The 17,650-nt window shown below is 42.5% G+C and overlaps 1 protein-coding gene across 1 annotated transcript in view; it reads left to right on the top strand.

The window, feature by feature from the left end:
* The window catches only part of mettl15 (methyltransferase 15, mitochondrial 12S rRNA N4-cytidine), a 103,732-nt gene that overhangs the window by 68,098 nt on the left and 17,984 nt on the right, over positions 1–17,650 (top strand). The window contains exon 4 of the mRNA XM_088612056.1: positions 17,441–17,632. Within this exon, the coding sequence (XP_088468182.1) occupies positions 17,441–17,632 (192 nt within the window). The remainder of the gene's footprint in view (positions 1–17,440; positions 17,633–17,650) is intronic.

Genomic DNA, 17,650 nt, shown 5'->3' with positions numbered 1-17,650 from the left:
GGACAGATTCAGTCAAAGGCTTTATGAGTCCACATAAATGTTATCAGGCTTGTTCTGTACCAGCTGCTTAAAGGCCATTGGATGACTGCATTGCAATTCAATCATACAGCAGCCTACCTGTCCAGAGTGTGCCTGTTCATTGCATAATAATTGTTTTGACACGCCCGTATACTGTAAATGATCAATGAAAATGTGCCGATAAGTGTCGTCGGCGCAACCTTCAGACGTGCCATTTGGCATAACTCACAATATGCTGACGCAGACTGACTCTTGCCCGTTCATGTGGCAGGTGTTCATACAGTATGCAGTTCCTGCGGAAACTCAGTTCTGAAACTGACTTAAAGCTTCAGTTCAAAAGTCTGTGCAAGCTCAAAATACACATCTGTTGTATAAAAAACAAATTGTAAGAGATGCGAGAGATCACTTTGAAAGTAAAGGTTGCTGTGGCAGGTCTGTATACAGGATACAGTATATGCACATAAATACATCATTTCTAAATATATAAGCAGAGATTTCATGCATATGTAATATTTCAGGGATATATAATATTTATATACTGTAACTTGGCAGTTTAAGAACATAAAAATAGTTACAAACTACAGAAGGCCCATCTAGTTTTTCATTCTGAAGGAGTCCAATATGTTGACTTTGTTAATGCCCTTTGAGATTTTTTTCTGTCAGGTCCTATCTCCGTGTTCAGAACTAAAAAGTTCAGTTCCTTCAGCTGTCAAAATAAGGCATTCTCTGTAGCCCTAGAATGCATCTGGTTGCTTTTCTCGAGTGATTCCAGAGCAGCAATATCTTAGTTATAAGGTGGTGACCAAAACTGTACACCAGAATTCTTAACGAGGCCTTACTAGTGCATTATATAATTTTAACATATCTTTGGATTTCAGTTCTACATGTTTGACTCTGTGTCCTTACATATTGCTCCCAGCTTATTGTTTAGAAGATGTACATGATGTGTTAAAAAAAAGGACCTACAATACATTGTAGTAGCCTCTTCTAGCTCAGCGTTTCCCATTTTGTATTTATATTCAATGTTTTTACTACCTGCATGTACAGTAAAATCCTGCTCCTGCCTACATTAATCTTCATCTGCTATGTGTCTGTCTGACTTTTTTCTAACTTGAGATTAATTTTTTTATATTTATTTTGCTGCTTCTACACTGATTTTTTAAGCTGCAGAAGTGACTAGTTTACTAACTATTCAAGAATTTAGGTCATTTCCATGACTTATGAAACTTAGTGGTCCTAGAACAGATCCCTGTGGTACCCTCTTATCCGCACTCTCTGTTTTCTATCTATTTACCAAATCTCAATCTATTCTATTCGATTCTCAAGAATATTCCATAGAATCTTATTTATATATGGGTGAACCTATAATGTAGTGCTAATAATTGTTTCCATAACTTTTCATATAATAGAAGTAAGACTTATTGGCCTTTAATAACCTGGCGTAGTTTTGTCACCCTTCTTATGAATGGGCATAACATTTCTTATTTTCTAGTTCATAGATGCTACCCCTGTGTTAATTGGAAAAGTTGCTACTGTATTATGGCTTATATATAACACCTCTTGTTTCCTTCAGTACAATTTGTAAGATACGATCGGGCAATGGAGTTTATTTCATCTGGGGTGCTTCTGTACCTCAAATACTTCTGCTTGTTCTGTGCTAATAGTATTAGCACATCATATTATTAAATAGTAATACTATTTACCCATAGTATCTATTTCTTCTGTGGTCAACACCTGATTTAAATATTAGTTTAGTACATCGACCATTTCCCTTTCATTGCAGATAGAGTTAAATAGACTAGCTTTTTTGCCATATGTACATGTCCAATGGGATTCTTATTCGCACCGTTCCCTGAGGACATACACATTACAACAGATGACTCCACACAATATAGCCAGTACATTACAAAACTAAATATGTACAGACAATAAACAGAGTAATAAATTACTAAGAAAAATAAATACTGTACATGGCAGAGAGCAAAAGTACAAATTGAACAGGTGCGTTGAATTCTGAGGTATTGCCGTTACTGTACTGTAGCTGGTGAGGATGCATACTGCAATAGTTCTTAAGCCTAGTGGGCTGTGCTTTAATTGTGCTTCACCACTTGCCAGAGCTCAGGGTGGAGAACAGTCTATGGGTGGGCTGGTTGGGATCCTGAATGACGGGTTGGGCTTTGTTGCAACAGCGGATGGTGTGAATCTCACCTTCAGTCCTCTGTGTGGTTGCCACAAGCCTATGTAGAGTGACTCTGTCATGTATGGAAGTCCTGCTGTACCACACAGGGATACCACCAGTGAGGATACTTTCCTTGGTGCTGCGGTAAAAGTTCACGAGTAGCTGCTTCCTCATACTGCCAGCCTTTAGGCACCACAGAGAGTGGAGGCACTGCTGTGCCTTCTTCAGACTGGCCACAGTGTTGTGAGACCAAGCCAAGCTGGTGAACATCTGCAACCTAAGAAATCTGAAGCAGCTGACAGTTTGCACTGTTGTGACCTCGATGCTCGTTGGGGTGTGACTCCCTCTGGGTCTCCTGAAGTCCACAACAAGCTCTTTTGTCTTGTTGACGTTGAGGGTCAGATTGTTGTCAAGGCACCATCTTGTAAGATGCTCCACCTCGCTCCTGTACGCGGAGTCATCATTTTCGCCGATCAGCCCGATAACCGTGGTGTCATCGGCAAATTTGATTGGTTGCTGCCGGAAGTGGCTGTACTGTCGTGGGTGAATAAGGAGTACGGCCTAGGGCTGAGACAGCAGGCTTCAGGAGCTCCAGGGTTTAGGCTCACTGTGGAGGAGATATTCTTGCCAATTGTCATCATCTGAGGCCTTCACGAAATCCAGTATCCAGCTGCAGATGGAGTAAGGATAAGCCCAGATTCAGGGGTTTGGGGACAGTTGTGTTAAAGGCCAAGCTGTAATCCATAAACAGCATCCTAGACAGCATTTAGACAGTGCCCCACCTGTCTAAATGTTCGAGGGCAGTTTGCACTGTTAGAGATATGGCTTCATCAGCGGATATATTTGAACGGTAAGCAAACTTAAGTAGGTCAAGGGAGTCTGGGACAGTGCAGTTTATATAAGACAATACTGGGCTTTCCAGGCACTTCATGACCACTGACGTGAGTGCCTCTGGGCGGTCATCGTTCAAACAAGTTACCATGGTCCTCATGGGCAGTGGCAAAATTGTGGTTTTCTAGAAACACTCTTGTACGAATGTCAGGGACAGAGAGAGGTTACAAATATCTGTATATACAGAAGATTAGTGGTCTGCACGGGTTTTAAGGACATGGGACACCACCTGGGCGAGCTAATTTGCAGAGTTTTACTCTTTTTCACTCTTGTTGTGATGCTTCCCATTCTTGTCCTGGATATATTCATTCTTAAGTGTTTCCTTTGTCGTTATAGTACTAAAAGAAATGTTATCATTTATTTTCACCTCCATTTCAGTACTCCTTTCCATCTATCTCTTCACCTTTTAGGTATCCTATTTTCTACCTGTGCTTGAAATTCATTGTAGTCCTTTTCTTTAAATGGATTAGATTGCCTTTCACTTATTTTTTCCCTTAAATTTTCCTATTAGATTTATTGAGCCTCTTGGGTTTTCTAGCGTTGATTTGCTCATTCTTGGGATACATTGTGCTGTGTGATTCCAGCAGAATCTCTTTAAAGTGTTGCCCTCCATTGTCCACTGATTCAGTATCTATCTTATCCTATTTACTGTATTATTCACTTCTGAACTCTGTCTTATTCTTTCAAAGCTTGCTGTCCTAAAATTGTAAGCTTTTCAATTGGTCTCAACCGGTACAGTTTTAAAACATAAGTGCACACCATTTTATGATCACAGTTTCTTATGGGTCTCTCACCTCTGTTTGTCTTGTTTGATGAGATCAGTACAAACATCTCCTATTGTAGGTGTTCTGACAAACTAGAAAAGCGGGTAAGCAGTATACTTGTCTAAACACTAAGGAATATTGCTATCCTCTTGCCTACAAGTGACTTTTTCTTCCCTGTGGTACTGTAGTCCTTTATTTCTGTTTCACACATAGTAGAACCACATCTTCATATAGATTATAAGATAAGTTCACTTTATTGGCCCTATACAATTTCTTGCATTAGGAATTTGTCTTTTCGCATACCCCAGCTTGCTCTCCATGAGACACACAGACAGGGAGAGAAGCTGGGGGTCAGAGCACAGGGTCAACCATTTATACAGTGCCCCCTTGAGTTAAGGGCCTTGCTCAGGGGCCCAATGGAGTAGGATTCCTCTGCGGGCCATGGGATATGAACCGGCAACCTTCCAGCCACAGGTGCAGATCCTTAGCTGCAGAGCCACCACACAGATTCTAGACAGAACATCTTTCCTCGCACTGACAATAAAATTGACTGCACAAATAATACTAAACAAAGAAGAATTGACTGAATTATAACGAACCAGAATTGCTTTTATTTTAGGGTTAAGGTTGGCTACAATTTACCCCTTCAATATGTAGACAATAATGAAAACGTTATGCCAGGATTGCTTTCCCAGAGTGCACCTTGTATTTAATTTAGTGAAAAGGACAAAAAGCAAGAATAAAAAATGATCTCAATATTGTGCAAAGCAGCTGGAAAGTTCTGTTTTTGCAGTTCATCACAAGAATCAGGTTTCACTACAATTTCCATCCTCTAGCTTTGCCTGTTTCAAAGTTCTTTTAAATCCAGTCTAGCTATAATGTATGTCATTTAATATTTTAAAATTCTTCTCCCTGGTTGAAAAAATCTACTGTTTTGTTGACGGGGTCCACACTTTACGGCTGTTTAATGACTCTTTTAAAATTGCTGAACTCTTAAGTCTCAGTGCACGTCAGTCATGTAAACCATGAAAACCTTTGCTTCCTATAAGCCAGGGGCTCTGAAAGGACATTAGATTAAAGTGTCACAGTGCTCTGCATGGGCTGGACACCCTCCTTCAGCTTAACAAAGAGAGAGAAGAGAGGTCTGAGGCCTGCATGCTTTCATTTACCTCCTAATTGATAAAGTATTGCTTTAGGGCCTCAAAAATTTGAATATAGGTCAAGCTAAATGCAAGTTCCTGTGGTATGCTTCACATTAAAGGTTTTTCTAGATGCATATTGTATGGCATAAACATACAGTAGATCCCCAGTAGCAAAAAAAATAAATATTTCTTTTTCTTTAAAAAGTGTTTGTGTGCATGTGAGGGTGAGATATTGTTCATGTGCATATGCCCTGTCACAAAAACTCAAAGGCATGATACAAAGTATGTCTTGGATAAGTGGAATAGCTATAAGAAAGCTATCACAGGCCAGGCCCAGAGAGGGATTACGGGAACCTGACTTGCAATTAAATTTAAAAAGTTTTATCCCTTCTTTACATTTTTTTTATTTCACCTTATTGTCTTCCTATTCAATGCCGGCCAGGCTTGAATCCACCGCAGTGGTTTATAATTAACTGTGCCGGTCAGTCAGCCCCATATTGCTCTTTTACATTTTGCAGTCTGGAAATGGCTGTATCAACATGACATTTGACTAGGCAAAGCTTTTAATACCCTGACGAACTAATAAGTCAGAAGAGTCAAACAACTTCATAACACAGAAAAGGCCAGGTGCCGGACAAAGTTTACTTAGACCCTGATTACATCAAACTTCAACCTAAATTTGAAAGCCCATTGTGTTTTGTTTGGAGATTATTTGTTTTCTTTGCATTTCCACCAAACTTGGAATTGTAGATTGTTTCTCCTTAGGTCTGGGCTCATGGCGAATGGTCCTGTGCCTGTGCAAGGAGAAAGAGGATCGGCAGAAATGCACCTCTGACCAAATGAGCCACTTGTGCTCTGATGCACTGTAAGCTCGACAGCGCCCAACAGGAGAGTGAGCACTGACTGGAGGAGGGGTTGCGTCTCTCACTGACATCACGCCAAGCCTGGGGGCACGTGGGAGGTCGAAGGAATCACTGTTCTGTCAGTAGCCAAGAGATCCTGGTTGGCTCTTCTCAGCACTGTTCCTTGCAGAATTCTGGATCTTTTGTGTCACCACTTGGGATTCCCACTCATAGCATATTGGTGACTTGGCCCAGGCATGAATGCCTGAGATCTGGCCCAGAACTCTCCACCTGTGTCTCTACTAGGGCTTTCACAGACCAAGTCACTTCAGAGCCTCACACGGCTCCTGATGGACATTTCAGGTTTTAACACTTTGTACATTACCGTGTACATTTTACTTTCATTGTCATTTGAAATGCACTCTTCATTGGTGATTCTTTCGAACTATAAAATGTGTTGTAGTGTTGTGTGATCCTGGGGCAGACATCCTTGGTGCCAATTCCAAGTTCCAGATTCCCAATCGGCCAGCTTTATCAAAGTTCCGGGTTTCCCTTTTTTCTAAAAACAAAAAGCTCTCTTGCAATGGAAAAGGCACTAAAACACTTAGTAACGACAACACCGGGATACCTTGTTCATAGACCTGGTGACCTGAGAAGAATCTGAGGCATCCAGACTTCAGTTACTAATGACCCTGTGAGTCACACCCACAACTTCACTGAGAAACATGACATGCCCTCATTAGGTTTTGCTAAACTTTGGTATTTACACTGTCTATGTGTATTTCTTTGCCTTGCATAAGTTGCAGCCAAATGTTCCAACAAACTAAAGTCTTATTCATGTTTAACGTCAAGGCCGCCCAATATATATTTGGCACGACGTCCTTTGAGACTTCAGTGTAGGCGAGTTTAAAGAGCGGAGAAAGTATTTTTTCTCATTATTTAGCTTTACTTTTAGCACGATATAAATGCAGTGGGTTGCACAACTTTAAATAGATATGTTGACTTGAGTAATTATAGGCCTACACAAAAAAAAAAATGAGAAAAAAAGAAACCAACCTTATTTAATGAATAATAAAACACCTTACATAAGAAATGTATGTGTCCTCCTTCTTAAAAAAAATTGGCTGGTTCTGTGACAGAAAAAAAAATATTTAAAAATTGTTTCCCTTGTGATTTTGTATATTCCCAGATTTTGTGTCCATATAAGAAAATGTGTTATGAAAATGTCAGTATTTGTGAAATTTGTTGTGTCTTTTTTAAGAAAGCTCAAATTCACACAAGGTGTCGTCCTTCTGTTATTATTACTATTATTAATAGCAAATGCAGTCAATTACTGCCCCCCTCCATCTCCAATAATGTTATTCAGTAATTTGCTGAGAGTAATAAACATAGTTTTTTACATACTGTATTTCACTATGGTGTTTCTGCTGTGTTTATTACTCATCATCCTAGCAAGTGGCAGTTAAGACTACTTTTGCACATTTGTACAACCATATGGTGTTGTAAAACTAATCATTTACACACTCTTTCTTAAATTCCTTATAGAAAATGTCTGGTCTATTCCGACCTGACTCGAGAAAACACTGGTAATTGCAATGGGAGGAATCTTAATAACGCTGCCCTACGTTCCAGGTCAGCTATAGATTTTTTTTTACGGCAGTTTTCAAGTTTAGCGTATGTTAACTTCTGTAGTGAAGCTCTCAGTAGATCAACGGAAGACCGCAGTTCATGGGATAGGGGCTGAGACAAGATTGCGAGCTCACTCGTCGTTGTCCACTTCGGCAAAATTAGAATCCTGACACCCTTATTTGCAGGCCCACCCTGTGTTTCTCTGGGTTTAAGGTAGACCCTCTGAGTTCCACCTCTCAGGAGATGGATCGAAGTACTGGATAGGTTTGGCTACTCTAAACTTTGCCCCTGGTGCCCTGTTCCATCCAGAATTCGTCAGAGGAGTCATAAACAAGTCCTGCCTTGTGCCTTTTGCTTCCAGGACTTGTATAGCCTTCTGATTAAGCATGAATGGGTGAACATAATAATATACGTCTGTTAGAAAAAGATAAGTTACAAACTAAGCGTATGGTATGTTCAGAATGAAGAGTGAAACACAAACCGGAGGGCACCTGGCTTCGTTCAAGGAACATGCTCAATCAATTAATTACTAACTACCAAACGGACTTGATGAGCCAAAATGCCTTTTCTCCTTCATCACCGTTCTTATGCTCTTGTGACTGAATTTGGGGATGTCTGGCTGATCTGCAGGGGACGAACGATGTGGAAGTTTGTTTCCAGATGAAAAGGGGGTGGCCTCGGGGCGTGTGCTGGCGTTCCAGGTGTTTTCCAGGTGTTTTTCTTCAGTTGTTATGACACAGAAGGGAAGAAACCAAACCCAGGTTGATCCGGGTCCTCTTCTTTTCTCGGTCCCGTCTCTGCGTACAGCTGGCTCTCTGAAGGTGGGCCGCCACCGTGTGATTTGTATTTTATTTAAAAGGAGCGTGTCACTACGTTTACCTGTGAGCTTAAGTGAGCTGCTTATTGGTCTGGAATAAGGGCTTTGACGTCAGAGAGTCTCGTCGTCCTGCCGGAAACCATTAACAACAGACTGCAGCCTTTGGCACTTCTGTTTTCGGAAACGTTTTTAAAGTTGCATGAATGCCGTGACCCATTAGGTTTGTTTTGTTACTGAAACAGTAACAGTGTTGTTTCCCCCCCCCAGCCCTCTCTGCTCTTGTTTCAATGTGAGTGCAGTGCTGGGGGATCGGGCAGATTTCTGATTCCTCTTTCAGCTCTGTCCCAGCTCTAGGAACAAGACACGTCCCTGCACCGGCCCTGTTCCCCGAGCCTGAGAAAACGAGAAATTGGAGCTCATGCCCCCTTACCACAGGAATGAAGTGATAAAAGTGCAGTAAAACATGGTAAACATAGGGGCGATATGGAAAAAGTAGGGCGAGATGTGTTGTACACCACTGTGCCATACTGTAAGACGTCATGGCATGTGTATAGCAAAATCCCAGAAAAACAGATGCGCTGAATTGCAATATCTACCTTCACAACCTTTCAGAAGGGAAGGTCTAGGTGGTGGGCGAGACATAGGCGACTGCACTGATGACTTAGGTATGTATGCCTAGTGGATCAATTAAAATAAATCAATTAAAACTCAGAGCATTCTATGTATCCTGTTGCTTTATACATCCTGAAATGGTTCCGTCACTTCCGTTCCTAAAGTTGTTGAAATGGTAGTTGGTTATGTTACTGAAATAGTAACAGGCCTTTTCATCATGTGTGGATGTGCAACGCTTTAATTCGGAGCTCGTGAAAATGTAAAGTCTGTTGATGTGATAAATAACGTTTACAATAATATATTTAGATATGATAGTAGCAATAATGATAACTGCCATCTTGACGTAGAATTTCAATGGGGTTGAATTGTTTGGCAAGGTTCTGCACTGTGATTGCAGGCTGGGGCAGCCATAGGGGCGGTAGGCTAAAAAGCAGGCTCCACAGAAGTCTGCCTGTGTGAGGTTCATTTCTCCCAGTATCTCCGAGCCCATTCTACAGTAATCATCCCATAGTACAGCATTGCTGGTAACATCTGTGACGCATCAGAAAAAAAAACCCTTATACCACCTTACATTCCTAATTGGCATATTGAGACGAGGCATGGGAGCTTTTTATTAAGTCTGTTTGACCACATGCTGGAATTTGCAATTATGGGGATGTTTTGTCAAAAACATTTACTGTCCTTTTCCAAGGCAGGATGAAGTGTGCTAACTTTCGATTCAATTTTCTGTGATTCTCAAGTTGTCTTCCTTCTTAATTTCTTCTGAAACGCATCCCCGTCTTGTATCTTTGTATGAGAGAACAGAAAGGAAAGAAGTGCCTGAGGAATCCCTTGATTATTATTATTATTATTATTTTTCTAATGTGCTGTTGAGAGTAGCTCTGATTTGGTTAATGTGTGGCACATGATTCTTGAGAAGTACCTTTCTAACCTCATGGCATAAGTCTTGTAAATATATAAATCATACCAAGCCTTTTGGAGCTTTGACACCTCAGGATGATTCAGTTAAAATCTTTCAGCACGTATGACAACGTACGTGTCCCGACCGGTCATGTCGGCCTTTTTTCACAATCCCTTTTCAGAACCATATTATTAATATATTTCCTAAAGGTCAGTGTTAAAATTCAGCTGCGATTAGGTAATTACAGGTCTGACACATAATTATTTAATTGCGTGAATGATCGTTTAATTTGGGAGGAAAAGAAACAAAACAGAAAACAAAGGTGGAGTGGCTGAAATCCAGGTGCCCTGCAATTAATTTGGTCTGTGATTTCCTGTCATCTCACTTTGGGGAGTAATTTCAGAGGAAGTGCTTTTAATTCTCGCACTTCGCTATTTAGCTTTTTATATAGGTGAAGTACCTTTAGATAAAAGGAAATACAGACCTTCTGCCAGTCTGTAACATTTGGAGCTGTCATCCGACGTACTTCGATTACATCTTTCAAACTCCAGATATCTATTTTCCCCACATGTCAAGAACGCTGCTTACAAAAGGTGCTGTGTCAAGCAGCATGCTCACAACAGTTCTGAACTAACAGAGATCATGCTGGTCTGAGAGAGCCCTTTCAGATAAAGTAATCAGGTTGGCTATATTGAGCTATATTGAGCTTGGCCCACTCTGGAGAAGAGGTGTCACTTTTCCCTTGATCCTTTAGGAAGGGTGGTCATTTTGTCCACATGTTCTTAAAAGCAACCAGTCAACCAGTGCTTAAAATCTGGTAAAAACTGCACAAGCATCCAGAAAATCCAATCAAACCATTAAACGTTGGGACAACTTCCTCTCTTGGACCTTAAGAAGCATTCAAACAAGGGAAGATTTAAGCTATGTCCAGTAATATGTATGTTTAAATGTGTATATACAAATATATACAATCTTCAGCATATACAGGTATATGTTATTCTGACTGTCTAATATACTGTACTGTTTGTGCAACTACCACATCTGTTTTACTGAGTCTGTGATATCAAATGTTAGAAGTCTCTGCTTGGGAAAATTGTTCTGTTTTATTTAGTTTGCATGAGAAAGTGTCATGACTCCAGTGAAAAAGAGCAGGGGCTGTTTTGGCTTGTAGCAGTGCAGATATTATGGTCACTTGTCCTTTGACTTTGGGTTTATGTATACTGCATAACACCTTTCCAGTACCTTCTTAGAGGCCACATAACATGTTAATTAGAGCATAATTCATAAAGCTATTGAACTAGGACAATAACCTTCTGAACGATTGTTTCATTAAACTTGAAAGGTAAATGTAGGTTTTTATAACATTTGTCAAAGTGCATGTTATAGATGTTTTAAATTAAGATCTATGGTTAGGGGTAGATTAGTATCAGGGTTAGGGCTATGTGGTGTTAGGTTTAGCAGCAGGGTTAGGTTTAGAGTTAGTGGTAGGGTTAGGATTAAGGCTACAACTGGGATTGGAGTTATGGTTAGTTTTGGCAGTAGGGATAAAGTCTAGATTAAGATCAGGGCTACTGTATTATGAAACTCTGTGTGAATTACCTATTATGTTGTTATAAAACAACAGTGAGAAAAGATTTTGAATGCTGTTCTAGCATATTATGTAGCTCTTATTAAGCCTAATTTAAAGAAAGCATGACCAAATACGTTTTGTCAAACAGCGTGGTGATGATTGATTGTGAGTGCAGATCGCCAGAGGGATTCCTATGAGATCTTTCATGAAAGTTAAAAGACAGACCGACAGAGAGCCTTCGTGTAGAAATGGCGGCAGAGGCGGCACAGTGGGAAACACAGTGACGCTGTTGAAGCGCGCCGTGTGTTTTGAGATGGAAGCCGAGACTCGGGTCTTGAGAACTCGTCATGATCGCCGTGGGCCACTTCTCTGGCAGATTGCCAGGCCCTTGAAGGATAACGAAATCCAGATACAAACAGTACAAAAACAGAGAATCAAACACAGAGCACTTGTGTTTGTTGTGGGAGGAATGAAAAGCCTCCACGGGATGATGGCTCAACTGGTGAGCAGTGGGACAAGGCGTTGTTTCTAATCCAGCTGCTCCTCCCCAGACGCTGCTTTGTACGAACGCTTGAAAATAGTTTTGCAGAATGAGCCGGTCTCGGCTGTCGGCAGAGAGAACGAAAGGGCCTGATGAACAATCTTGAGTCATCCCAGGGTTTGAAGCTTCCAAGATTCGTTTCCAAATGAGAATGCATCAAGGTTTAAGCATCACCGACAGGACACATGTGTGTGCTTTTCAAATGCCACTTCTTTTTTGCAAACCTTTGGTTTGACTTTTTGTTCCTGAACCGGGTTGTATTAATGTCAGTTTTTTTTAAATACAGAACACAAGAAGAACAAAGCAGGCACATGCATTCCACCCTCAGTTCAAGCATCTAAAACTCTATCAAGCATCGAAGAGTCATCGTGCAGAGGTACATTGTAGTAAGTGTTTGACCCACTGGTAGCCTCACCACACTGGTGATTTACTGGTGATTTACACTCTTCATTGACCCACCCTACTGAAACTTGTTCTGCAGTTAAAGCTCAAGAGTGATGCCACCAATGCCAAGAGATTTACCCTTTGTCTATGCCCAGAACTGCCATCTTTATCTCTGACTAGGCTGTAGGTACCTCCAGCACAATATAAATGTCATCGCCAGAGAAAGACTAGGACATGAAGTGACTGGCACAATTTCCTACAGTCATTGGAGGTGTTTGAAATATGTATAATGTAGAATAAAAAAGGCTAAATGTGTCGCTTCCCCGCAGGTGATCTGACAATGTCAGTCTAACGGCAGGTAAATCTGCACGGAGTTCATTTGCTGTGAAATCTCAAATCGAATGAGTGGCTGATTCATCTAGTAATCCGTCAGATCTAGTAAATCTACCTAGATCGACTTATGAGAAAGTCAGTTTGACGTATAAGCAGAGAATTTCTCGGGGAAAAAAAAAACAAAACTGAGCGGCTTAAATCTCTTAGGCTCTGGCAGCTCTGAGGTTGCTGCTGCTTCCAGAAAAGAACAAGGGTGCAGGACCCAGCTTCCATCTCGTCACATCTTCCAATCGGAACAGTATCGACACGCGGTTTGACTTATACAGTAGGGCTACTGTCATTAAAACTTGAAAGGATTTAAAGGCTTGCAGTCTGGAAAGCCGTGATGTGGGGGTGGTGGGCCTGTGTGTGTGTGTTTGCCTGCGGGGGTGGAGAGAATGCCTTGCACTAGATTTGAACAAAGCCCTGTAATCCTGTGGAGTGTGACAGAGGGAACCCTCATACGGCACGCCGGTCCTGCTGTCATCCATGGTGTTCCAGCCCCATGGGAATGTGTGAGGGATTAAGACAGCTCAGGGGGCGCAGGGATATAGTAGTAGTCTGGGAGAAAAGCTGATCAGCGATTACCTGCCGTTCTTGTGCCGTGCCTTCACAATAATAATAATAATAATAATAATAATTGCTTACACTTATATGTTGCTTTTCTGGACACTCCACTCAAAGCGCTTTACAGGTAATGGGGATCCCCTCCACCACCACCAGTGTGCAGCCCCACCTGGATGATGCGACGGCAGCCATAGTGCGCCAGAACGCTCCCCACACATCAGCTCCCAGTGGGGAGGAGAGCAGAGTGATGTAGCCAGTTCATAGAGGGGGATTATTAGGAGGCCATGATTGGTCAGGGCCAATGGGAAATTTGACCAGGACACCGGGGTTTACACCCCTGTAAAATTACCAAGTCTCTTACCGGAAACAACTGCTCAGAAAGGTGTCCCCCATTCTTACCATAGTTTAGCTGCTGTTCCCACGGCAGGCAAGAACAAGACTGTTTTCAGATCTCCCAACGGCTTATAGCACTTCTCGCACGTTTGCATCTGCTCCATGGACCGAGTCAAAGGGACACATCAAAAATGTATCATGGTCGCCAAAGCCCACTTCCTAGTCTACCTGACAAAGAACACAGCCCCCAAAAGCTGACGTCCATAGCCAGTGTGTGTTATCCCCTCTGAAATATCTCTGCTCAAAAGGAGACAGGTGGCAGTGAGTGACAGATCAGGAATGGCAAGACAATTGTCCAGGAAGCGACAGAAAACTCTCAGTGGAAATGACGTAAAGTGGTCTAAAACTGAGACTTCATACTCACAATTTCTTCTGATTAGAACTGTAAAGACCCTTCTTCCTGAGAACAGTCTCAGTTAATTGCACTGTGTTCCAGGGGATAATGCAATGATTTATTATTAAATCCTATATTTATAAAACATTTCAAATTCTGCTTTTGTTCTTAATTAGTATGTGAACCTGATTAAAGTGGCCAGGGGTACAGCAGACCCCAAACCATGTAAACGGACTTAATGATGCAAAGCTTTCAAAACTTCAAAATACAAATGATATGTACAGTGTGTCGCGGTCTCTCTGTCAGACACAATAACAACATTTCAGCATTTGCTAATCACTAAGATCTGGGCGCTTTCGTACGATCACCTTGATCTGCTACTTTCGTTCTAGATTTACACAACACGCAAGCAACAAAGTTCAACAGCTAAACTCCCAAAACCTTTGGGATAAAAAGAAAAATGGTTTCTTTCATGGAAGCCAGACCATGTGGTAACCAAATGTTAGTGTTATACTGCACCAAACGAGATGTAAACATAGGCCAGCACGTCTTCCTCAGGGCTAGAGGCCTGTCACAAGAGGTTTACACTTGCGTTCTTCAGCTCTTCGGCTCTTATGGCGTTCAAAGTGAAAGCAGCTCAAATTGAGGAACGGTTCCCCTTCCGGTTGCTTTTTTCACCCTCCCTCTTTGTGTCACGCCCTCTGCAGCCAGAGGGTGCTCCTTCTCTGTCCTGTCCCTAGTTTCCGGTCTGCTGTCCTTCCTGTCCCTCTCTTTCCCTTGGGCTATATATTTCCGGGTCTTGCACTCTGTCCTCGCTCAGCATTGACGTTCGGATGTCCTGAGACCCGCCGAGCACCAGGGCGCCACACGTCCGCTCCCTGAGGGCATAGGTTTCTATACGGCATTCCTGAACTTTTTGCACTAATGAGCCCGGGCCTTTTTCCCGTCTCGCCGCTACGCATATGGGTCTTTTTCTGCTCTCCTACTCCCCACGGTTAGTCCCTTTGGACGTCCGTGACACTTTGTTTAAATACCATCTTACTTCCTCAGGCCCTGGTGGACTCTCAGTCATTTCCACTGGGCAGGGCAGCCTCCTCTCCCAGTGCCCCCGAAACAGCTCTGCTCCCAGGGTGACAGACAGGCACCTCAGCTACGCCTCTTCTGTACGCCTACTGATGCTCTCCCTTGTCAACAGTTACACTGACTATTGCTGCTGGCCAGGAAGTGATGTCATCAGGTGGAAACCCAGCCTTCATCAGGCGTTTCCACCCTTACCCATAATGCCCCGCTGCTGGCAGGTCAGGGGTGATAGCCAGTCACTGCTCATCTCCTCCCGGCCTCCAGCTTAACTCCTCTCTCCTCTTCCAGAGCCAGCCTGAGGCTCTCTCCACTGCCTCTCCCTTCGAACGGCGGTCTTTCTGTCCCTCCCAGTCAGTCCAATAGCTGTCAGCATTCTCCACGCTGTGCTATTTTGATCATTTCTCTTGCTTTACTCAGGCAACAAATACAGAACATAAACGTCTGCTGTCAGAAGTCAAGTAGTGATTTAAAGCATCGGATCCTCCTGTAAGCACGAGTTTGTTTTGATGATCTGAGCAGGAAAAACACATGGCCACATGTAGTACAAGAAGATGGGGATTCAGGAAGGTGCAGATCGTGGGAATGTTTTTTGTCAGGGCTGAGTGCAGCAGATGATAGGTTTCAACTATCAAAGCAGCCTTTTTTATGTCATTAGGATGTAACTGGTGTACCAAGTCTCTGTAAAAGATAACCACTAATTATGACATTTATTTCTCTTGTATTGAAAATACCAGAGTTATTTATTTAGTTGCCACGTGACTGGCATTTTAAACTGCTGTAAAAAAGACCTTGCAGAGTTTCTTGGTTTAAAGTTATATGCCGGTTCACAAGTGCAATAAACTCTGGTAATTCAACTGTGCTTGCTTTTTACTGGTAAGGTTTCAACATCTGTGTCAATCTTAAACCTGCCTGACACAGGAAATGACTGCCTGGCCACAACAATAAGGCTATTGGCCCCCCAAAATGTGGAATGAGCCGAGAAGGTGCTTCGAGGGCAATGAGGGGGTGGGGGGTGAGAGGGGATGCACACTAGAAACGTGTTGTGTTTCAGTGGCTCTGTTGCCTTATTTATTGGGGTGATGTAATTAATGGAATGCTGCAGGGGTCTGTACTAGGAGCACTGCTCTTTTTAATTCATGTAAACGATATACAGAAGATTTTGGTATCGTTGGTAAACGTGATGAGTTTGCAGATATTACCACATTCTGAGGCTTGTCAAATGCTTTAGAAGCAGCAAGAGAAATTCAAAAATATGTATATAGCCTTTTAGATTTAGATTTAAGTATAGACTTTACATACAGTAGGTTTAACCCTTTGGTCTCATGTTTCAGTTAACTTTCCAGTTAGTTAAAATACAGAATGATTTCTTTTGCTCATGTCTGCAAATGCGTGTTCCTATATAAGAAACAAGAACATCAATCTTCATGTTATTGCCTGGTATTGCATGGGGAGACAAGTGCAACATCTCAGCATGTCGAGCTGGTACAAGGTACAAGTGTTCCACCGGAGCTTTCATCAGAACGTGAGGACAGAAATATCTCAGTGCGTCAGGGCCTCCCACATTGCTGCAGATAATTAAGCTCAAGAAGACCCTGCTGCAAATGATCAAAGATAATGAAGACATTTTTGTTTGTTTTCTTCCAGACAAAACTAGCATTATTAATTCACGTCAGTATACTGTGTGCTTGTGCCCTTGAACTTAATGTTTGCGGTTTTTGAAAACTTTTTTCAAAGGCTACCAAGTCAAACATGAACTCGGACCCTTCAAAAAGAAGCCCCCGTTTTTGCGTTTAAATATAGCAAAGAGAGAGACGTTCCCATCACAGTATGGATGTCTGGACTTGGACAGGAGTCACGGCATTCATCAGAGGCAGTCAAGCTGCCCTGCACTGCAGAGATATGGGAAAACCGCTCTCTGTGCAGAGCTAAGTGGTTCCCAGCACAACGTTCTGTCTGTCTCTTAGATCTCAGTTCTGAGACCTAAGTATTCCGGGCACTGGGAAAACAGGTCTTAGCTGAAACTGTGCAGACTTCTTGAAAATGTTGTTGGGATGTGCTGTATTTTTTTTATCAGATTACTTATGATTACCTTAGCATGCCTTTATTTCCTGTCATCAAGCTAGGTCAAAAGCATTAATCATTTTAACCCTGGGAGTCTTCCGAGCACAGTTATTTGTTCCCATGTGATTGATTCAAGGATCTGAGACGTGGGTTCCTGCCTGTCAACCTGGGGCTCCCAGTCTCAGCAGCTCTCCTTCCTGCCCACTGCCTCTGCAAAACCTGTCCTTTCTCCGAAAGTATTCATTTCCCTGCCGTTTACTTTTATTTGCTGCATCTGCTTCTCCCGCTTGTTGACGGGCCGGTCTGACATGGCGTTGTGTTGTGTTGTGCTGCCTCTCTGCAGGGGACAAGTCCACCCCATGCTGGGGAGGTTCAGTGAACTACCCTCGCTCCTGGCCGATCAAGGACTGGGGCCCGGGGATCTGGACGGAGTCCTCCTGGACGCGGGGTGCTCTTCGATGCAGTTCGACAGCCCGCAGAGGGGCTTCTCACTCAGCAAGGACGGGCCCCTGGACATGAGAATGGACGGGGACAGGTCAGTATCTGGTGCGGA

This window comes from Lepisosteus platostomus, chromosome 18 (genome assembly GCF_059453375.1).
Source record: "Lepisosteus platostomus isolate fLepPlt1 chromosome 18, fLepPlt1.hap1, whole genome shotgun sequence".
In the NCBI taxonomy this organism is placed as follows: Eukaryota; Metazoa; Chordata; class Actinopteri; order Semionotiformes; family Lepisosteidae; genus Lepisosteus; species Lepisosteus platostomus.
The sequence above is the reverse complement of the archived record's forward strand: the minus strand, read 5'-3'. Positions and strand labels throughout refer to the sequence as shown.